We start from the raw sequence: 22,104 nt of genomic DNA on the forward strand, positions 1-22,104 counted from the left end.
TAGGGATATTTGCTCAGTTACCCGAAGTTGGTGATGATAGGAATAATGTGCCCAAAACAAGATGTATTGAGGGCTTAAATATCAATTCGGAAAAGTGTCTTTTGTTTAATAAAGCTTGAATTTCATTGCCTAACACTTTGCTAATTTGATAATATGAAGTCACTATAACTTTATTGTGTTGTGCAAACGAATTACCTGATATTTGTTTTATTCTAAAGGAAAATTACTTTACATTTTTTTGTTCTTTAGTGCTCTGTAAATATTAATTCTTTGCTTCTCCATTATTAAATGAAAAACTTGAAAATTTTACTACTATACAATTCAAAATATTTAAAATTGAATACTATATGGTGTAGTGCAAATTCTGTTTTCATTCCAAGCAAGTTCCTAAAAAAATTTCTTCCACAACTAAAAAATAAACACAATATTTCTAGTACCCAATCCACGTAGACTAGTGTAAACAATTGAAAGTAATTTCCTAATTTTCTGAATCATAACTTAAGTAGTGTAAAAGTACAAAAATATAAAAATATTTCATTCGCCCAAAAACTTTGTATTGTAGTGTAAGTGCAGAACTCTTCATTGCTGCACATGCGCCCACAGATTACGCCTAGACTACGCTGAAGTACGCAAATAGCAATGCGCATTTCACATTGAAGTTATCAGTTTTATTTATAAATATAAATTTGTTGTTTTCTTTTTTTTTTTTTTTTTTTTTGGAAAATCATCTCTCTTTCGAATGTTCGTCTATGATTAGATGTTTGCACCAATTTGTCTGGCTCCACAAATACTATATACCATATACCTATATAGAGATCTCAGGTACAAACCCATACTCGTATACTTATAGATAGGGTAATGGAGGGTAGACATCATATAGATTAAAGGCAAATGCTTGTGGCTCTGACTGTTGCCGTTGCCAAAGATAGAAACCCGTATTATGCTTCGAGAAGTGAACAAGAATTTCACAATGTGGATGGGAAGCGATTTCAGGTTTTTTTTTATTTTTTTGCAGTTTCCAAGGAATTTACAGAAGGCAACCACCGAGCCAACAGAGTATCCACGTCAAGCGCACTTTGGTAATTCCCCCCCCAGCTTAGTCTCTGCAGTTTTGCCTTTCGAGTGCGTGATCTGTATTAGTAATACATCTTGGTATAGCAGGGAAATATCATTTTGGAGCGCGCAAAGTGCAGTGAAAGCTTGAATTGATCTCTCAGAATTGTTGACGAGTCATGAAGCCAGTTTTCTGTTTTGTGACTTTTCGGCACGGGGGGAGCACACAGATTGACGTGAATAATGCGATGGGGCGTAGTGGGCGTGGCTGCACGAGAGTGCTACGCTTGATAAAAACAAAAACAAAACCAAAAAAAAACAACTATCAGTTTGCTGATTTGTTTACCACCAGATGTTAAACTTTTGTTTGTGTTTGCTTGTGCTTTTTGGTTTTTGGTTTTTTTTTTGACCAACCGAGATATCATTTAATTGCCGCCTCTTGCCGATTAAATTTATACGATCGTGTTTATTATTGCCATTCAACCGAGTTCGGTTTTTTTTTTGTTTTTGCCATGTCGCGTTTCTCGCAACGTTCTTATAGCAAGTTGTATGACGAAGACACACAAGACTGGACGGTAACCGAGGTGTTGTCGGCTCCAAACACGCTGGTCCAATCAGTTCCAATTCCGCACGCGAGCTGTCGAGATGCAATGTGTTTTGGTGTCCGGAAAGATCGTTCTTAGCCGCGAATTCAAACCGTAAACGCGAATAACGCGCAAATATCAAATTAATCAACGAATCGAAAACGAACGGACAAAAATTACAGCTTGTGCTTATCAATAATATAGTCAAGAAATTGAATTCTCCTATTTTTGTCGATTCAATTATTGAAGCGTGATAATAAATCTACATACATAAATTGGTAATAATAAAATATGAAATTGATTGAGCTTCAGCACAGAGCTGAGCAGAGCAGAGCAGATTACAATTCAATTGTGTCGCCTGTCGCCTTTCAAACAATAATCGATCACAAAGATATTTCACTTGTAATTTATTCATTTATGGATGCTTTTCCAGTTTTTCAATTGCCACAAGTGTGCAATCATCATCATTTCAATTTATCAAGCTGCATCTGTTTCAAATTGTCTTGGGAAATCATTTGTTTTCGTGTTTCAACTTTTTGTTTTTTGTCTGTTAGTGCACTTCTCGTTTATATAAATTGCTGTAACAGCAGAGGGTACGTTAATTATTTGATGTCTGCTCTAAATTGAAATGAAAACCGCATCCCAATTGAGCGCATCGACAATTTAAATGCATACGAAATACCAAAGTAGATTAAACTCGTTCCCTTCACCAACTTTATGTTACTTACAGCAGGAACGCAGTCGATCTCAGAATGCCCAGCGAAGAGCACTCCAAAAAGGGCAGCGCCAAGCTGCCTGGCCTGGGCGATTTTCAAGTACAAAAGGCATCCGATGCCAACACTCAAGCAGAGCGTAAATACACCTACTTTGACCTGGTAAGTCGCAAGGATCATTATTGTAAATGAAATTCGCCTCCTTACTGAGTTTTTCTTGTATTAGTTTCGGTATTCCACATGTGGGGAGCGTTTTCTGCTCGCACTTAGCATGATTGTGGCCACATTGGCTTCCATATTCATACCATATTTCATCCTGATCTACGGAGAATTTACATCCCTGCTCATTGATCGGACTGTCGGAAAAGGCACCTCCTCGCCCACATTTATACTCGCCCTTTTTGGTGGCGGACAACGACTGTAAGTAAAGGATTAATTAATTAAGGATTATATGTTATAATCTTATATCTGATTGTCCTATGTAGCACCGATGCCAGCGAGGAGGAGAACAAGCAGGCCATCATTGATGACTCAATTGCCTTTGGCATTGGCAGTTTAGTTGGATCTGTGATTATGTTTATACTCATCATCATTGCCATCGATGTCTCCAATCGCGTGGCGCTCAATCAAATCAATCGCATACGCAAACTCTTTCTGGAGGCCATCCTGCGACAGGATATGTCCTGGTATGACACCTCTTCCGGCACAAACTTTGCCAGCAAAATGACAGAGTAAGTGAAAACATTACAGACTAACTAAGGGAGCTTGAATTAATCAATTGCATTCTACGCTCTACAGAGATCTGGATAAGGTCAAAGAAGGCATCGGTGAAAAGGTTTGTATACCTTAACCTTCATTATCGTTTGCAGCTAGTTAATTCTTTGTGCTTTCAGGTGGCGATTGTGACTTTCCTGATCATGACTTTCGTCATGGGAGTTATAGCATCGTTTATTTATGGCTGGAAGCTCACACTCGTTGTGCTAAGCTGCAGTCCCTTCATCATGGTAGCCACCGCCATGGTGGCCAAGATCCAAAGTTCGCTGGCCGAGAAGGAGCTCAAAGCCTACTCCGATGCTGGAGGTGTGGCTGAGGAGGTCTTCAGTGGTATTCGCACAGTGCTCGCTTTTAGTGGCGAACGCAAAGAGAACGAACGATTTGCCAAGCTCCTCGTTCCCGCTGAGGTCACCGGTACAAAGAAGGGTCTCTACTCGGGTATCGGAGCTGGTGTCATGTGGCTGCTAATCTACATCTGCATGGCCATTGCCATTTGGTATGGCGTCGACTTGATCCTCGACGATCGCGATCTGGATGACCGTCAGTATACTCCGGCCGTCTTGGTCATTGTCCTGTTTGCAATCATTATGGGAGCTCAGAACTTGGGCTTCTCCTCACCCCATGTGGACTCTTTTGGCGTGGCTTTAGGCGCTGCACGCAATCTCTTTAAAATCATCGATCGCGTGTCTGAAATCGATCCCATGTCTGACGTTGGCAGCAAGCCAGACAGCATCACGGGACGTCTGCGCTTCGAGGACATACACTTCCGATATCCTTCTCGGCCGGATATTGAGATCCTTAAGGGTCTCACTGTGGATGTGGAACCTGGACAAACGGTCGCCTTTGTTGGTGCCTCGGGCTGTGGCAAGAGCACCGTCATTCAGTTGATGCAACGCTTCTACGATCCCGAACAAGGTCAGGTTAAGTTGGATGGCCGCGATCTGCGTTCGCTCAACGTTGCCTGGCTGCGCTCCCAGATCGGTGTTGTGGGTCAGGAGCCCGTCTTATTTGCCACAACCATTGGCGAGAACATACGTTATGGTAATCCCCAGGCTACCCAACAGGATATCGAACGTGCTGCACGAAATGCCAATTGCCATGAGTTCATCAGCAAACTGCCTAAGGGCTACGATACCAAAGTGGGCGAAAGGGGTGCCCAGATGTCGGGGGGACAGAAACAGCGCATTGCCATTGCCCGGGCTTTGGTACGTAATCCGAAGATCCTGCTGCTGGACGAGGCGACATCCGCATTGGACCCCACCTCCGAGAAACGAGTGCAAGACGCACTGGAGCTGGCCAGCCAGGGACCAACCACCCTTGTGGTTGCACACCGTCTATCGACTGTGACTAATGCCGATAAAATTGTGTTTGTCAAGGACGGCGTTGTGGCTGAGCAGGGCACCCATGACGAGCTGATGGACAAGGGTGGTTTATACTGTGAGCTAGTGAACATCACCAAGCGCAAGGAGGCCACCGAGGGTGCGGACGAGGACGGTGCTGCTGGCAAGTTGGCACTATCAAAGCGCAACGAGCAGGATATTGTGAATGCGCAAGACGATGAGACCGACGAGGATGGTGATGAGGATGACGAAGACGATGATGGGGTGAATCCAGCATATACGGCAAGCGACAGCAAGGATGACGTGTTCAGCGTGAGCTCACGTGGCAAACGTAAGTGCCTCCTTTTGTATTCATACCTTACCTTACCTTAAGCCTAGAGAGAGAGGGTTGTTACTCCTTACCTACCTCATTTACAGTCGACCCTCCCTTTGGTTACAAGTCTATCATCATTTCTCTCTACTCCTTTTACTACCTTATATATATTCATAAGTAAGGTTTAACTAATCTCCAAAGAAGGCTTCATCATCATTTTTTTCCTTTCGCTGGTACCTTTATGAACTTTTCCTGCTTTAATTAAATCTTTATCGACCTTGTTCCGTTAAACTGACAAAGTCTTTCGTTTTTGTTCCCATTCATACCGAATAATTTTTTCGATTATCTTTTTCTATATTTGCATCTATTATAATTCTTATCTACGACCATTTGCTATCATTGAAAAAAAATTCCATATCAAGATTGCTAATCTATCGTATGATATCAAACAGTAAAATTTCTGTTTCTTTTTTGTTCCCCGTTTTAACCACTCTACCCTACTTTTGTTTTATTTCTAATCATTTTCCCCAAGTGTGTAGCTCATTCTAACTTTTAGACTCATAATTGGTGACTAACAATTAGTTTATAATCTTAAGAGATCATTGTTGTATAGCAATTAACAAAGTGCCTTATTATAAAATCAAATGATAAGGTCAAGGTAAGATAAGGTCCTTCTCTATTTTTTGTCTTCTAATGAATATTTACTACTCTTTTAATCAGAAAACATTGTGGAACTCATTTGGCTTAATCCTATCTCCATTTCTTCTCCCCTACAGGCCGATCACAGCGTCGCAAGAAGAAGAACAAGGTGGAGGAGCCTACGATCACTTTTATGCAGCTCATGAAACTGAATGCGCCCGAATGGCGCTACATCGTCTGGGGCTGCATTGCAGCTGCCATGCACGGCATAACCTTCCCACTCTGGGGTCTCTTCTTCGGTGACTTCTTTGGCATACTGTCGAATGGCGATCCGGATGTTGTACGTCACGAGGGAAACAACATCTCGTACATCTTCATTGGCATCGGATTGATGGCTGGACTGGGAACCATGCTGCAGAGCTATTTGTTTACCACGGCGGGCGTGAAGATGACAAGTCGTTTGCGGCAAACAGCATTCAAGACCATTATGTCCCAGGAGATTGCGTTCTTTGATGATGACAAGAATTCCGTTGGCGCTCTCTGCGCTCGTCTCGCCGGCGATTGCTCTAACGTTCAGGGGGTAAGTTCAGCAGCTCAATTACTTATTACTTTTCCGACCTAACTAATCTTGCTGCGTCATTTCAAAAACAGGCAACCGGTGCTCGTGTGGGCATCATGCTGCAGGCCGTGGTCACCCTTTTGGTGGGCATGATTGTGGGTTTCGTCTTCTCGTGGCAGCAAACACTGCTGACCATTGTCACACTGCCGTTCCTCTGTCTTTCCGTGTATCTGGAGGGTCGCTTTATTGCTAAGAGCGTGCAGTGGTCCAAGAAGGCCATCGAGGATGCTTCCCAGGTGGCTGTCGAGGCCATCTCCAACATCCGCACTGTCAACGGGTTGGGACTGGAGGAACAGGTGCTGGAGCGTTACACAAAGCAGATCGATCAGGTGGATCTCGCCTGTCGCAAGAAGGTGCGCTTCCGTGGTCTGGTCTTTGCTCTCGGACAGACGGCTCCGTTCCTTGCCTACGGCGTGTCACTTTACTATGGTGGCATGCTTATTGCCAACGATGGTCTGCCCTACGAGGATGTCATCAAGGTGGCCGAGGCGCTCATTTTTGGCTCCTGGATGTTGGGTCAGGCCTTGGCCTATGCGCCCAATGTCAACGATGCCATCATCTCGGCTGGACGTCTAATGAAACTGTTTGAGAAGACGCCGACGCAATCTAATCCACCTCTCAATCCTTACAACACCGCAGAAGTAAGTATAAGTTTAGTTCGGAAAAAGGATTTTCTAAGCTCAAATTGGGATAACGTATTAACTTTAGACTTTTCGAAAAAATGCTTAGAAACGTATAATTAACTTGAAAACTTTCCACTTTCTTGCTCTATCTTAATATGGCTCTGCTGTCATGTGTCCAAAAGCATCTACCAGTTCACTAATCTATTCTATTTTTTATTGTAGAAATCCGAGGGAGACATTGTCTACGAGAACGTCAAATTTGAGTATCCGACGCGCAAGGATACACCCATCCTGCACGGCTTGAATCTCACCATCAAGAAGAACACCACTGTGGCTCTGGTGGGTCCCTCTGGCTCTGGCAAATCCACTTGCATACAGCTGCTGCTGCGTTACTACGATCCCGTCTCTGGTTCGGTTAATTTGAGTGGCGTACCCAGCACGGACTTTCCGCTGGACACGATACGCTCCAAACTGGGATTGGTGTCTCAGGAGCCGGTGCTCTTCGATCGCACCATAGCCGAGAATATTGCTTATGGCAACAATTTCCGCGATGATGTGCCCATGCAGGAGATCATCGAGGCGGCCAAGAAGGCCAATATACATAATTTTGTCAGCTCCCTACCACAGGGCTACGAAACACGTCTGGGCAAGACGTCACAACTCTCGGGTGGCCAAAAGCAGCGCATTGCCATTGCACGAGCGTTGGTGCGTAATCCCAAGATTCTGATATTGGATGAGGCGACATCGGCGCTGGATTTGGAGAGCGAGAAGGTGGTGCAACAGGCACTCGACGAGGCGCGCGCTGGACGCACATGTGTCACGATTGCACATCGCCTCAGCACTGTCCGAGATGCAGATCTGATATGTGTGCTGAAGAGGGGAGTTGTGGTGGAGCAGGGAACACATGATCATCTGATGGCACTGAATGGCATCTATGCCAATCTCTATATGATGCAACAGGTTGCCAGTTAGGCTTTATGTTGTTAAACTTAATTAGTTTGTAGTTCTATTTGTTGTACATCGATTAAAGCTCTATTTTATAATGATTTAACTACAGTCTACTGTCGACCATGGGTCCGGGATTGGCGAGAGCATTTCGTCGTTCCTGTATAGCAAAGGTTAGCTTGCGAAAGGGTCCCAGGGGTAAGCCTAGACTCTTCAAATCCGCCTCTGTGAGGAGCATAAGTGTCTCTAAATCGATTTGCTGCTTCTGAAAACTGCAAGAGAAATGATTGAATTAATTGTTCCGAAAAAGCCTCTTGCATTGCACTCACACTGGCAGGTACTCATCCAATGCCCAGACGGTAAGGAATCGCTGCAGCGCACTTGCCGTAACCTCCTGATCCTCGTCGTCGTCGCTGTAAATATCATCGCCATCGCCTTCCGAGTCCGATTCATCGGACAGATTCAAATACAAACGCGCCTTGTTGCCGCCATTTCGCGATTTATTATTGTTATTATTACTGTTAGTATTGGCAGCATTTCGCATTGTTGAACCGGACATACTGTCCACACAATCTGTTTGCAATTGCAGCTGACTCAACGCTGCCGTCACCGATCGTCTAAATGCAATGCTGCCCAGCATTGTGGGGCGATCAAAGAGACCCACTGGACGCTGCAGCACCAACTCTTCGTTTAGTTCTTGAGTCAGCTGTGTATCGCCAAGTATATCCGGCTGGGAAAAACTGCGTGACAACGCGGTGCTATAACCCAATCGACTGGTTTCGCGCTCCATTGTGCCATCGTCCACCTCGAAGACATCGGCGATCTTGCCACGCTTGCCAATACTCTCTTCCGTCGAACTAAATGTGCCCACATAGAGCACCTCCGAGTCTCGTTGCAATCCCGTCAGCGATGTGATTGTTCTTTTGCCATCCGGCTCAAGTTCGCGCACCTTGAAGCCACCATCATTAGCTGCCGCCGCATGTGGACATGCGCTGGAGTGTTGGTGGCTCTTGGCTGCTGGTTGTAGTAGTGAAGGCTTCTTTTGAACTGTACCCATGCGACTAGCAATTGTAGAGCCACCGCTGCTGCTGCTTCCACTGCCCACCAGATCACTGAACTTGGCTCCGCTGCGTGGTGGCTGCGGAGGCGCAACAGCAGCAGCTGCTGGCTGCTCCTTGGGGGTTTTATTCAGATTGCCCTGACTGGACCAGATCTTTTGCTTAAGTGTCGAAAGCATATTGCTGGACTTGCTGCTCGTTAACGTTTGAGCACTGCTCGGCTTTGGATCGCTGTAATCGCCGTGTCCTTGACGCTGCTGCTGCTGTCGCTTCATGTATTCCTTAACACGCTTTTCGCACTCCTTTTCAGCCAGCTCCTTTAGCGCCTTCGCCTTTTTTCTGCAAATGCGGAATAGTTAATAAATTGATTCATTAACAGATTGTTTATTTTGAAATTTCAACCGTCATTTTAGTAGCGATTAGCTTTAGAAGGACTTATCGTTTATCGTTATCGCTGCCAGTTTGGAGGCTTTTGGCACACTAAACGCACTAAACTATCGAAAGCTCTGACCATCGCTATCACTCACTTTTCATTAGTTTCGAAGTTGGCCGCGGCACCGTCCAAATAGCGCAAGATCTCATCCCGATTGTTGATGGCCGCCAGATCCTTGGCATTGTGCCGATCAATGTCCAGGGCATAAATGTTGACACCAAACTTGATCAGAAAATCGACGCAGTGCAAATGACCCTTGGCAGCGGCCAAGTGCAGTGCCGTATTGCCAAACTGATCACACTTATCGGGATCCCCACTGCAAGCAATATACAACATAGTAATAATAGTAGGTAAGTGCAATCGCTAATGCTATTTGTGTGTGATTCATAAACATCACGGTTGACTAACCCTCTGCCACACAGCAAACGAAGAGCGTCGAGGCGTCCCTCGAATGCCGCCCACATCACGGGAGTCATTGAATCATCGTCCTTGGCATTGGCATCCTTGCGTGTCGCCTCCTTCAGCACATCGATCAGTCCATCCTTGGCCGCTCTGCCAGCAAACAACAAAACAATTAACGAAATATTCGTGTTCCAGAACTGATAAGATAGGACAGCGAGGGAGCATTATTAATTGCATGTTCTCAACTCACTTGTGAAATCGATCTGAAGACATTCTATTTTTGTTGTTGTTTCGTTCGACGTTACTATCTCTTAGTTATTTCCATAGACAATTATGATGAGCAATGCGGAAGTACCTGAAAATTGCAGTAAGAACAAATTAATATTTGACCATAATACGAGTTATCGACATAGGACTCGACATAAGTCTAGTAAGTCAAGCTGAATATCACTCATACATACAAATAATATATTTACTTTTTCTAGCTCTGACGACACACACAGCAAATTCTTTGTAAAACCATTCTCCCTTAAAAAAGAAACCCAAAAGATACCATGTTTGAGGATAGTGATCAGGAACTGGCCTGCATGCTTAACCAAGCGAACGTTCTACCATCCAATCTGACCCCCAAAAAATGTATACCATCTCAAGAAATCACTTCGAATCCATTGTATACATCATATGAAGCCACCGATCTCAGCCTCTGGGAAAAACGATCTGGGCGTGTAAAGAAGCGCACGCTACTGACAAAACCAATATTGCATCAACTGAAGAATAAGACCAATTTAAAGGGCAAAGACTGGTTGGAATCTAACTTGACTGAAGTGGCAAACGTCACCACATGGAGTCGACGAAATGTCGCAGAAAAGAAAGCAATAAGACCCAACTACAACATGAATGAGATGTTAAACGAGTGCGATAATGTCATGTGTGAAATAGACGAATCTGCATCGGGATCCTCAGCGAATCAATTCTCCGAGCTGATATCATATTTTGATGACATCCTTTTCATGCCCAAGAAAATGTCTGAAATGGCTAAAAACATGTATAGTTAAGTTCGTTAAACTGGGTTCAAATTTGTTGTACCAGAACAACATCTACAACAAAAAAAGAAATCGAGCCTAATGTAGAAGGTACAATATAGTACAAGAAAAGAAAAAACACATTCACACGCTATAAATCTACACTTTTATTAAGACTCTTCATGTGCTGTACTCTACATGACACTTTCAGTGAAGTGAAAAGGAAAAGCTCGGACTACGTTCCGGTTGGAGTTCACACACACACACACGCACATATAGGCGAGCATCTGCAATGCATGTGTGCACACACACACATTCTTGCATACATAGCGACGAACGGTCACGAAGTGACTTACAAACATATGTTTATTGGGTACATACCTAGCAGCAAGTTCAGTCAACCTTGTTGGTGTCTCTTGAATTGCCCAAAAAACCAGCGAAGTTTCGTTTTAAGGCACTCAACCATTTACATCAAATGAAAATAACACTTGCAATGGGATGGCTTTATTATTTGTCTTTTTTGGCAAAGTTCACATACGAAATGTTTTCCAACAACTTGACACTTTTTCTATGCCAGCTGAATCGAGAGTTTTCTTTTCTCTCATACGCGATCAGTTGAGCTGACGGAGTGTAATTCACTTTTGGCCGCGTCGAGTGTTTGTTGGTAACTGAAATTGAAGTTGGCTTAAAACCGGGAGCGCAAGCAAGCGAGAGCGCGCAATTGGAACTTAGAGTTGCCACGTTACAGATGCGCATGTTTTCTGTTATAAAATTTAAATTATAAAAATGTTCATTGACTTGAAATTTAAAAAAATGATGGTAAATTCAAAAACATAAATTAAATATATTACTATTTAAAAAAAATAAAACTTATAAACAAGTTGCAGCCCTGTGCAGTGGTATCGTATTCCCCAGCCCTGCTCTGCCAAAAGCATATCGATACTTTTGTGGCGATACTTATTTAGGGCCAACAAAAAAAAAGAACTGCAGAAAAAAGCGCAGCAGCCTCGTGAAAAAAACTACAAAAGCAAATTGATAAATTATTTGCAAAGATGATAAATAATAAGAAGAGTGCCGTGGGAAACACAAGTAAAATGTGAAAACCAGTGGAATTGATGAATTCACGCACATTTGTGGTGGTTGCTGACTACTACAATTGTATATGTATGTATACACATACACAAATACATACACATGAGTTTGCGTAGGAGGCATCAAAATAACAACAGCAGCAGCAGCAGCAATAGCAGTAGCAGTCGAAGAACCAACAAAGAAGAAGTCAAAGTCTTCACCATATGTTCGATGCATCTATGGTGTGTCCGCGTGCATCGTCAGCTCGGTAACGTTCCATGGAAATTCCAGTGCCAATGTCAAGCAGTCAAAGTCAAAGCGAGCTAACGCTAGCTTAGTGATTATTATCAATATATATCATTCAATAGTTGCCGCCCCTCCCCGCCCTCGTTACCTATTGCTTCGCTTAAATTCTCATTATCATTACCAATACAATTACCCGGGATACCTCTCACTGTACATCAGTTAGAAACAAGTGTCAACTCTACAAAAACAACAACAACAACAACACATACATACATAAACATAGAGTAAGTCAGAGCAGGCAACAAAATATAATTGGAACCCAAAAGGGCCGCTGGAGAGCGTGCAACGCACTATGGGCAATTGCCTGAAATGCTTCCAGTCCTCGTCTGCCGCACCAACGTTGCCAACAACCACAACAACAACAACAACAACCAGCTGCTCATCTCCAAACGCATTGCACACAAACGCCAATAGCTGCCAAGCGGCCACCAGCATTGGCAACTGCTACGAAATTGTTGGGCCCAATTCAAATGAACGTTACGCCCTTTACAACGACAGGCCACGCGGTAAGTGATAGGAAAATTCATACACACTCATATATTGTATGTGTCATCATGGTGCTTTGTGATTTTTGTTTTTGTTACAGAAACCGATGAATTGCTCTCTTCTCGAACTCCACTCAAGCCAGCAAACAATTGTGATACTAAGCGTAATAGTTTTAAGTCCTTAGGCTTGCTTAATGGAAGTGCGCCCACCATGAGCGAAATTATAACAACTGGTATGTACGACAAAATATTTGCACTATCTATAAATAGATATATGTATATAGAAAGAATGTTCACCTTGCACCACAAGAAAGCAACACAAAACAAAACAAAAATAAAACCTTGCGAGAGTCAATCAAGTCACCTGATCGCGTGCTTGCATTGCGTGCCTCTGATTAACATCGTTTAATTGAATACATGAATACATTTGTTACATTATTATTATTATTGTGTTTGTTTATTTGTTTGTGCAGCGGTCAAGGAATCAATGGAGGTGTCACATCAAACGCTTAACAAACTCTTTGATGTCTACAAAGATCCTGACGATGAAGATATGATACTCACTGATGGCATTGAGCGTTTGTGCAACGATCTTAACTATCAGCCCGATGAGTTTGCAATACTTGTGCTTGCCTGGTGCCTGGATGCCTCACAGATGTGCCGCTTTACCAAAACCGAATTCATTGAAGGACTGCACAAAATGCGGGCGGACACAATTGCCAACATACGCCTGAGACTTGAACAGACTATTGAGATGCTGAAGGTGGATGCGGAAATGTTCAAGCAGCTCTATCGTTTTACCTTTCGGTAAGACTTCAATTTTGATAGTTAAATGAATGAAACTACTTTATTGTCATGTTGTTACAGATTTGGCTTGGAGCCCGATCAGCGGGTCTTGTCGCTGGAAATGGCAATCGATTTGTGGAAACTTGTGTTCACTGTACAAACACCTGATCTCTTTTCAAACTGGGTAAACTTCCTCGAAAAGCATCCGAACATACGCCGCATACCCAAGGATACATGGAACATGTACCTCAATTTTACCGAACAATGTGATATAGACAATTACGATGATACCGAAGCGTGGCCAAGTCTCTTCGATGACTTTGTCGACTATGAAAAGAATCGTAAGCTGGAAGTGGCCGTGCACGATGATGACAACAACAATGACGATCCATTACAGAGCCATGTCAAATCCGGCTGCGAAACAACGCGTCACGTGTCATAGTTGTAAGAAGCAGCCAGTAGTAGCCAAACACACAAACACACTCACACCACACACGACACACACACTCTTATATACACTATATATATATATAACCGTCTAGGGCCAAGCAACCAACAACGTTCAACTCGCCAATAGTAATTTAATGCTGTATATTTAAAACTCGATATAATGATTTGCTCTCTTTAACTTTAACCAAGTATCAATCAATCACGCTGTTCTCTAGCAAACGCTTAATTGTGTTTACACCTCTATTAGTCAGTTTCTTTGGCCAACCTTTGGACATAGATCTACGATGCGGTGCTGGCGCTGCTTGATGATGATGATTCACAACAATTAAACCAACACCAGCAAATACCACAATCAGCTAAACAAAAAAAAAAAAGCGAAGAAGTAGAACAAATGCATAGTGTTAACAAAACCAGCCAGTGAGCCATTGAGCCAGCTAGATGATAATTTAACTTGCAAGCAACAAAAAGAAAAAAAATTGAAAGTGCGCGTAGTGACACAAGAAACAAGAAAAGGGCAACGGACGCATTTGTTTATAAATTAAAGACTTATCAACAAGAATTTTAAAAAATGAAAAGCTCAATCATACGAAACCACATGTGTATATACTAACTTGACTTGATTAAGTAGAAGAGCAAACATCTTTTCAATGTGTGCAAATCGTATATTATACAATATATAGATATATATATATAAAACGAAAAAAACAAAAACAATATATATACAAACATACATATAGCAATTAACGGATGTATTATTTTAAATTGAAAAGATTGCAACATTTTATGGCACGTAACTATTGAATTGCATATAAATTACATACTTAGCTCTAAGTAGTGGATGTGAATTAAATAAACATAAACTAAACTAATTAATGCCTCCTCCCCTCTATGTATTATATTAATAATTTAGCTTAAATAAATTAATTTGAATCCTACATTCAAATTGTAATACCCCTGAAGAACAGTTAAACGAAGTAATTGAATTTAATATAAAGGGTTTGTTTTCTTTGTACTTTTATTTTCTCAAATGTAAACTCATTTTGAATAAAAGTAAAACAAATAAAATCGAATTGCTACTGTAAGCCCAATTAAAAAGCTCAAATTTTGTCCTCTATAATTTGACTATTTTGGTTTTTTTCTTTTCAAACTAAATTTTGTTTGGATTATTCGTCTTAATTTTCAAATTGTAACAGCCGTGATGGTATCGACGCTTTTTATGCTGCCCTGGTGTAAGTATGAATCAGCTGTTTGGAGTTACTCAGCCCTGAGTAAACACAGTCTCGCTCATTTTGTCTAAAATTGTTTTTATTGCGAAATTTAATTCTTGCGTGAGTCAACATTCCTTAAAAAATACGTTTATAAATAATGTCGTTAGTTCATAACGAAATTGTGGCAATCGTTATTTGAAGATTTTGAAATTCCTTGTAATTCAATAAAAAAAAACGTTAATTTTCGTGAAAAGAAGAAATATTGCTTATAAAAAACAAATTTAGTGCAAATGAAATTTGAGGATTTTATTACAAGCAAATTATTCTGTCGTCAGCAAAATATTTTGAAACGAGGGCTGAAGAACACGGTGACAATTAAGTGTGAACAAGTTCACTAGTTCACTCGCAATTGTACATACACATAAACACACTCATACACACGTACGTGCATATGTAAGACGCACGTACTTACTGGCTGGCTGCATATATTTTTATTTGCTAAAAAAAAGTGTAAAATCATATTGTTGCTAATGTTATAGTTCCTTCGCGTCGCGGTGAGTAATAGCACATTGATAAACGATATCACCACGCAATAAGTGCGACACCAAACAGCTGTAAACTGAGGAGGATTTAGTGAATTGATTCACGATTTGACATTGAAAAACAAATGCCATGCTGTTGTGGTGGTTGTGGTGGAAGAAGTAGAGCGACGAAGGGCAAGGATAAAGCACAACAACGGTCGATCGAAAGGAGAGCATAGAAATTGCGAAAAGAATCACAAGATGCCCTGCGAGAGCTGTGGCGTTGAATTCACGGTATTTCGCCGCAAACGCAGCTGCTTCGATTGCAGGTAACTTGATATCTCACATCAATTAAACAAGTTCCACAATTAAATTGAGTAAAATTTTAATAGGCGATATTACTGCAACAACTGTTTGACTGTGACGACAACACGACGCTGCCAACGATGTGCAATATTTGCTCAGCGGCCGCTGCTGCGAACAGATCTGCTGAAACTGAAGCCAAAAGATTTGATATTCTATTTGCAATCCAAACACATTTCCACTGAAGGCTGCCTGGGTGAGTCACAGTTATAGATTGGCCTATCTCAAATTGTCGCTGAACTTTATACTCTTATAGAGAAGGAGGAGCTGGTCGGTCTGGTGCTGGCGCATGTCGCACAAACGGATCGTGCAGGACGAGCGCCGCCCAATCATAGTCCGGGGCGTGGCCAAGCCAATCCCATGGACAGTCTGAAGCAAACGTGCCAAAATTTCTTCACCAATCTGAGTGACAATATCAGTGATTCCTTTGCCTCCTTCGACACAAAGTCCAGTGCGAAATCCACAGCGAACAACAGTCGCGCCAACAGTCGGCATGCCTCCCACGACAATGGTGACTATGCGCCATCGGCTCCACCACCGCCGCCCACGCACATCTTTGAGCAGCCACGCGTCTCAACCCGTGAGTTGCCCACGTATGCGAGTGCAGCGAACGCACGAACGCAAGCGACGGCAACACGAAGCAGCTCGGTGGAGACGGCGCATGTCCATGTGAGTCCATCGACCTCATCGACGCGCACAACAACATCGCCGACGGCAACGGAGGAGCGTCGATCGGCGCCGGTGCCCGCCACATTGCCAGTTAGGTCAATTAACAATAATAGTGCTGCCCATGCCGCCGATGACTCCGAGTGCGAGTGCTCCGATGATGAGATTATGCAAACGTTCAGCGAGCGTGCATCGAATAAGAACAGCGAGAACAGCAGTCGTCCATTGGACACAGATGGCGAGATGACGACGGGTGGCTCTGCGGGATTAGGTGCCACAATAGCGGCTGCAACGCCAGCCACAACGAACACCAGTCCGGGTTACTCCAAGCAGGGATCGCTTAGCTCTAAAGTCGATGCATGTGGTGCGGAGTCTTCGCAGTCCAGCTTCGAGGAACTGGGCGCCATTGGGGGCATCTCGGACGAGAGCAAGGCAGCAACGGATACGAACAGCAGCAACTTGGATCAATGGCAGTTACTCGAGCAAATTGCTCCCAATGGCAGCAATCAACTGCCACAGGCTCCCGATGCAGCTGTAGCTGCTGCCGATGCTGCTGCAGCCACTGAGGAGATTCTGGAGGTGACGCTACGCAATGAGCCGGGGGAGACACCAAATATTGAGCAGCGTACGGTCACGACGATGCCACCGCAGTTGCCACAGCGCGTGAAAAAGGTAACTAGACGGCGTTCGGAGGGTTATCTGAATCGACGACATCATTCGAGCGATGATGAATCACCGGTGGGGTCCAATGCTCCAGTGCTGAGCACATTGAGTGAGCAACCGGAACCAGGTCCTGCCTCCAGCAGTTGTTCGCGTTGTGGCAAGAATAAGACCAATATACGCAGGCATGTGGAGAAGATGCGACGCCATCTGGAGAACTCACAAATGTCCGAGGAGGATATCAAGCGGGAGCTGAAAGAGTTTCTCACGTATCTGGAGCAGCGCACCAAGTCCTTGGATTGCTCCGAGGCCGATAGTCATGTCGTTTCGCCGCTGAGCGGTGCCGAAGCGGGCAGCATTGCTGCTGGTGGTCGAGGCTCTGGAATGCCAATCACACCGACCATTGAGTTCTCACCGACGCAGGACGACGATGGGCCTTGGGACGATGATGAAGGCATTCATGTGTATGCGGCGCCACTTGGTTATGAGCCAGCCAATGGCATTGATTCACGATTCGTAAACTTGGAAGACTTTGAGGACCTGTAAGTTTATTATATACTTTATGAGGCTACCTATGAAAGCATTATTTTATTGCACCCACAGAAAAGACTTGGAAAACTTAACGGTAAAACAATTAAAGGAAGTACTGATGTTGCATCGTGTTGACTTCAAAGGCTGTTGCGAGAAGCACGAGCTGCTCGATCGCGTCGAAAGGCTGTGGAAAACAATGCGCACTGCTCCAGGTAAGGCTTGATAGGAGTACCAAAGATTTCTATATTAATGGGATTTCCCTTTCTCCGTAGCTGTTGAGAAACTTGCCACTGATGAGCTGTGTAAGATATGCATGGATGCTCCGATTGAATGCGTGTTCTTGGAATGCGGACATATGGCGACATGCACCAACTGTGGAAAAGTGCTACCCGAGTGCCCGATTTGCCGACAATACATTGTACGAGTTGTAAGATTCTTTAGGGCGTAAATTGTAAATGGCAGCCCCATTAGCTTTGCTTATTGGTTTTAGGAATAGGTATACTATATACATACACATCTATCTATATACAGACAGACAGATATATACTAAGATTTGTGTATATAGCTGGTCAAGTGATTGCTATTCTGTGCACGTACATACATTTTATGTATCGAAAGATAATGCAAAATTTAATGCACAGATACGGTTTGGATTGTGTGCTATTTATATATTGTGTCGTTAATGAGTCTTATATACATATATTGAACGCTCAGCAGTAACTCTCCGATGATAATAATACATTATTATTGTTTCCTTATTACTATATACAGACAATTGTGTTTAAAGAGAAAAGCCAGCTAGTAGTAAGCGATACAACTTGAAAAGTGTGTCTTTACTATGTAATTTGTGAATTAGTTTTGCTATTTATTATTTTAATTCTTCCTGTTGTTTCGAGTGTGGAATGAACGTGTCGTAGTCTTAGATAAGCTAACATTCCTATGAATTGTAAATGACGGAATCTAATATTAAATTACTGTTGTAAAATCTCGTCTAGACACGCATTTACATCAATAAATTCAGTATTTTATTTTGAATCTAGTTTCTGCAAGGCAAATTTTCAAATCGAGCGAATTGTCTTTAGTGTTGTACAGCGCTGGTTTAGTGCTTCGATAACATGACTTCGATAAGAATATCGATAATCGACTTACGCTTGCAAATACTACGCTCTTTGCAGCACTGTTGTTGCGCGGTAAATTCAAATAAAATAATTGACAGCATAAAACAAATTCGATTATTTTCATCGTTTTTTTTTTATTACACATAGAATTTGTCATTTATAACAATTTCAACAAATAATGGGGGAAATTCTGTTAAGTGAATTGTAATTACATTTCGAGATACAATTTCGTCAGTTTAATAATAATGCGCTTTAAATTTATCTTAAGCATAAAAACATAGAGTACATATATTGAATATTTTAGACGTTATTAAGGCTAAAAACAAAGCGATAAACATTTTTATTTTTCAACAAATAAAAATTGTACAATTGGAAATTGTGCGGCTTTCGCTTGGCTAAATCTAAGTGGATTGTGGGCTCGTTTTCAATCGAATACAATTCGTTTGGAATACATTGATTGTGTGAATGAGACGAATACGAATACGAATGTGAATGTGAATGCGATTGCAAAGCATCTGCGGTACAATAGACACATATTTAGTACACACACACAACAACAAAGGTTTTCGTAGTCCGTTGCTGACTCCATTTAGAAGTCATACGAGTTGGCCTCATCGTCGCCCTTGCGCACCTTGAAGATGAACTTGTAGATGATGGCGGCCACAATACCGCCGGCAAGGGGACCCACCCAGTAGACCCAGTGATTGGCCCAAATGCCCTGGACAACAGCTGGTCCAAAGGAGCGAGCAGGATTCATGCTGGCACCGCTGAGCTTAATCTGAAAATGGTGAAGAAAACGTTAAAGTCTCTCATTGTGGAATAAGTTGTGTATTGTCACCTACCGCACACAAATGTCCAGCGGCAATTGAGAGACCAACAGCCAGGGGAGCCGATCCCTTGATGTCCTGGCGGCCAGGATCCGACACAGCCTTGACCACAAACACCAGAATGAAGGTGATCAGAGCCTCGATCAACACCACCTGACCAGCATCCAGAGACTCATCATACGAAGAGACACCCAGTCCACTGGTCACAATTCCGCTGAGTGCTGCCCGGATGACAGCAGCTCCAGCAATGGCGCCCACACATTGAACGATTATGTAGAAGGCTGCCTTGAGGATGCTCATCTCGCCAACGATCAGAAAGCCAATGGTTACAGCCGGATTGATGTGACAGCCGCTGATGTGGCCAAGACCCTGGAAAAAGTGGTAAATGATGTTTGCAATGAGTATCTTTGAATCAGCATTGCATTTGGGGAAAAAATATTTGCAATTACAGATTTCAAGAGCAATTTGTCAGTTTGTAATCTGTTCATTTTGATCTAAGTAATATCGTAAAGTCAGTCTTATTGTGTTATAGCTGGCAATAAAGCTGCGCTCATAAATTCTTCTTTTTATTAACTCGTTAAGTGAGTATTTCGAGTGTAACGACAAATGTGACATTAATTTTAAAAAACAATGCGATTACGTGATGAGAGAAATTCTTACGAAAAGACTAGAAGACGAAATAAATTTCACACTTCAGTTATAGCCAAATATTTTGTTTTTTTGTTTATGAACAAAGGAAAATCTGTTTAAGAAGCTTTCTCATATTAGCATTATAGAAATCTATGTAACAGCTTGAAAATTAAATATATTTCCTATTAACCAATGAATTTAATTTCAATCCTCGTTAAAACAATAAATATTAAACAAACTTTAACGTAAGTAAGCTTGCGTCAAACGAAAAACCAGCAGTGTAAAGTAGTAAACAAAATTTTTAAATTTAAATATTTGAAATATCTTCCCGCAATGCCAATTCGCAAAGCATTTTAATATATTCATATTTGTTCGATGATGTAACAAAAGATAATCTGTTTAGCATATAATTTTAAATTAAATACAATTGAAATAGAAGATTCTCCCACGATAGATGTACATATGACTATTATGTACGTATACGTAATTTTTGATATTTGCAATTTAAGATTTCCATAAATTCTAAAATGCTAAGTGCATTTAGCATTTAATAATTGTGGAACAATGTTTTGGCCAGTTTCGCCAACAAATGTTGGTATCAAATTATTTGAAACGTATACTTAATATTTGCAGAATACATTAAAATATTCACATTGGTTCCGAATATAATTTTAATACTTATTTACTTTCTTGCTTTGCACTATAGCAGAGAATATAGTGAAAAGAAAAGTAATAAAACTTAAATTTCATGAATAGTTGAATAAAGTTGGTTGACTTTGCTTAGCTTTGCTTTCTTTTTTCATATCTAATTATTTGAAACTTATACTTAATATTTGCTGAGTACTCCTTAAGTATACTTATGAGTACTACTCGGAAGTAGTAGTAATATACTACAAAGAACATTACTAATATTCTTAGAAACATAAGATTCATTTGCTGACTTTGCTGAGCTTCGTTTTATTTGTCATATCCCAATTATTTGAAACGTATACTTAATATTTAGTAATTGTGCTCAAAGATATTTTTGATTTCTAAATAATAATTTGCTGTAGTACGAGTACAACTATAAGCATCAATATTCTAATCAGTTAAAGATTCGTGTATAGTTGAACAACGTTTCCTGATTCCCTCTTGTTTCACCTCCTTTTAGTTGCAACTTCCACTTGCATGTGAATGACTTCAAATGTCAAGTTGACACTTAAAGTCAGTGACGTTTTGGCAATGACGATGGGTTGGGTAATGTTTACCCTTTGCCACGGAGTCTGCATTTTGGTCATTACGCAACAGAGTTAAACGCAGTTGTAGAGGCAGACCAAAAAACAAGCCGAGAGTGTCAATGAGCTGCCAACGGATACAAGCAATTTTATCTGACATGGAAACGCACTGAACTTCCAAGCCAAAGACAGAGAGAAGTGCCAAAGCTGGAGCTACAGTTAGAGCCAAAGTTAATGCCATGTTGAGTGCAATTCCCATTTGGCAGATCGAAAGTAAAAGTGAATCGTTTCGCTTCGCTTTGCTTGTTTGTGTTGAATCATCGTAACTCAAGTGCCCATCGTCGCTTCACTTAGAATTCAAACACAACAAATTGCCACTCGAGCTGTATGAGTGAGTATACTCAAACTCAAATTCACATTCACACTCACACTCACACTTATAGTCACACTTGCATTCGCAATCGTATTATGAATGAAAACGCATTGGTCCAAGGTCGATGTGCAGGCTTCTATGTAGCTCCATATCATTTGGCGATTTGATTTTTCGTATCGGATTTGGATTTTATACCCGATGGAGGTAGTTGAAATGGTTAGGATAGTGTTGTGGTAATTGAAAGTAGTATTGAAAGTGAAGTTGGATATTTAAAAATGTATGAATGTATGCTTTTCCACCTCTTTAAGTGACAAACTTCGATGTCAAGCACTAAGAGAGTGATTTCTAGGCATTAATTGGCTATATTATGTATATTC

The 22,104-nt window shown here is 41.9% G+C and overlaps 5 protein-coding genes across 9 annotated transcripts in view; 3 read left to right on the top strand and 2 right to left on the bottom strand.

Moving 5' to 3' along the window:
• The first annotated feature begins 1,691 nt into the window (after positions 1 to 1,691).
• On the top strand, positions 1,692 to 7,709 carry LOC132793648 (multidrug resistance protein homolog 49). Its single transcript, XM_060803659.1, has 9 exons — positions 1,692 to 1,915; positions 2,368 to 2,512; positions 2,577 to 2,770; positions 2,836 to 3,081; positions 3,149 to 3,185; positions 3,244 to 4,795; positions 5,554 to 5,996; positions 6,068 to 6,676; positions 6,881 to 7,709. Exons 2-9 carry the CDS (start codon positions 2,390 to 2,392, stop codon positions 7,628 to 7,630), a joined length of 3,954 nt encoding a protein of 1,317 aa, XP_060659642.1. The 5' UTR covers positions 1,692 to 1,915; positions 2,368 to 2,389; the 3' UTR covers positions 7,631 to 7,709.
• LOC132793649 (ankyrin repeat and SAM domain-containing protein 4B) lies at positions 6,545 to 11,326 on the bottom strand. 3 transcript variants are annotated; one of them, XM_060803661.1, is made up of 6 exons: positions 9,973 to 11,326; positions 9,747 to 9,851; positions 9,503 to 9,646; positions 9,189 to 9,410; positions 7,933 to 9,000; positions 6,545 to 7,875 (listed from the first exon to the last, which is right to left on the bottom strand). In XM_060803661.1, exons 2-6 carry the CDS (start codon positions 9,767 to 9,769, stop codon positions 7,710 to 7,712), a joined length of 1,623 nt encoding a protein of 540 aa, XP_060659644.1. In that variant the 5' UTR covers positions 9,770 to 9,851; positions 9,973 to 11,326; the 3' UTR covers positions 6,545 to 7,709. The 3 variants fall into 3 exon arrangements, with proteins under 3 accessions (XP_060659644.1, XP_060659643.1, XP_060659645.1); XM_060803660.1 differs by having other exon boundaries at positions 10,900 to 11,325; XM_060803662.1 differs by lacking the exon at positions 9,973 to 11,326 and having other exon boundaries at positions 9,747 to 9,898.
• Positions 11,327 to 11,481: 155 nt separating this feature from the next.
• LOC132793652 (DCN1-like protein 3) lies at positions 11,482 to 14,480 on the top strand. The gene is made up of 4 exons (XM_060803666.1): positions 11,482 to 12,401; positions 12,482 to 12,613; positions 12,854 to 13,187; positions 13,248 to 14,480. Exons 1-4 carry the CDS (start codon positions 12,188 to 12,190, stop codon positions 13,606 to 13,608), a joined length of 1,041 nt encoding a protein of 346 aa, XP_060659649.1. The 5' UTR covers positions 11,482 to 12,187; the 3' UTR covers positions 13,609 to 14,480.
• A 675-nt stretch (positions 14,481 to 15,155) lies between these two features.
• Positions 15,156 to 18,600, top strand: LOC132788696 (uncharacterized). The gene is made up of 5 exons (XM_060796214.1): positions 15,156 to 15,674; positions 15,738 to 15,904; positions 15,965 to 17,576; positions 17,638 to 17,777; positions 17,838 to 18,600. Exons 1-5 carry the CDS (start codon positions 15,607 to 15,609, stop codon positions 18,011 to 18,013), a joined length of 2,163 nt encoding a protein of 720 aa, XP_060652197.1. The 5' UTR covers positions 15,156 to 15,606; the 3' UTR covers positions 18,014 to 18,600.
• A 276-nt stretch (positions 18,601 to 18,876) lies between these two features.
• Positions 18,877 to 22,104, bottom strand: part of LOC132788697 (aquaporin) — a 31,042-nt gene continuing 27,814 nt past the window's right edge. For all 3 annotated transcript variants that reach the window (XM_060796218.1, XM_060796216.1, XM_060796215.1), the window contains 2 exons: positions 19,526 to 19,879; positions 18,877 to 19,461 (listed from right to left, as the gene is read on the bottom strand). In XM_060796218.1, coding sequence (XP_060652201.1) covers positions 19,273 to 19,461; positions 19,526 to 19,879 — 543 coding nt within the window. In that variant the 3' untranslated portion in view covers positions 18,877 to 19,272. The remainder of the gene's footprint in view (positions 19,462 to 19,525; positions 19,880 to 22,104) is intronic.

The sequence above is a fragment of the Drosophila nasuta genome, chromosome 3 (genome assembly GCF_023558535.2).
Source record: "Drosophila nasuta strain 15112-1781.00 chromosome 3, ASM2355853v1, whole genome shotgun sequence".
NCBI classification, from domain to species: domain Eukaryota; kingdom Metazoa; phylum Arthropoda; class Insecta; order Diptera; family Drosophilidae; genus Drosophila; species Drosophila nasuta.

Excerpts from the sequence above, each read along its gene's own strand:
- LOC132788696 (XM_060796214.1), top strand. The coding sequence starts at position 15,607 with ATGCCCTGCGAGAGCTGTGGCGTTGAATTCACGGTATTTCGCCGCAAA. Across the intron at positions 15,905-15,964 it reads TTCCACTGAAGGCTGCCTGG|AGAAGGAGGAGCTGGTCGGT; the intron begins GTGAGTCACAGT and ends ATACTCTTATAG. Across the intron at positions 17,778-17,837 it reads AACAATGCGCACTGCTCCAG|CTGTTGAGAAACTTGCCACT; the intron begins GTAAGGCTTGAT and ends CTTTCTCCGTAG.
- LOC132793649 (XM_060803661.1), bottom strand. The coding sequence starts at position 9,769 with ATGTCTTCAGATCGATTTCACAA. Across the intron at positions 9,647-9,746 it reads TCTTCAGATCGATTTCACAA|AGCGGCCAAGGATGGACTGA; the intron begins GTGAGTTGAGAA and ends GTTTGCTGGCAG. Across the intron at positions 9,411-9,502 it reads CGTTTGCTGTGTGGCAGAGG|TGGGGATCCCGATAAGTGTG; the intron begins GTTAGTCAACCG and ends TATTGCTTGCAG.
- LOC132793648 (XM_060803659.1), top strand. The coding sequence starts at position 2,390 with ATGCCCAGCGAAGAGCACTCCAAAAAGGGCAGCGCCAAGCTGCCTGGC. Across the intron at positions 2,771-2,835 it reads TTTGGTGGCGGACAACGACT|CACCGATGCCAGCGAGGAGG; the intron begins GTAAGTAAAGGA and ends TGTCCTATGTAG. Across the intron at positions 4,796-5,553 it reads CGTGAGCTCACGTGGCAAAC|GCCGATCACAGCGTCGCAAG; the intron begins GTAAGTGCCTCC and ends TCTCCCCTACAG.
- LOC132793652 (XM_060803666.1), top strand. The coding sequence starts at position 12,188 with ATGGGCAATTGCCTGAAATGCTTCCAGTCCTCGTCTGCCGCACCAACG. Across the intron at positions 12,614-12,853 it reads GAGCGAAATTATAACAACTG|CGGTCAAGGAATCAATGGAG; the intron begins GTATGTACGACA and ends TTGTTTGTGCAG. Across the intron at positions 13,188-13,247 it reads CTCTATCGTTTTACCTTTCG|ATTTGGCTTGGAGCCCGATC; the intron begins GTAAGACTTCAA and ends ATGTTGTTACAG.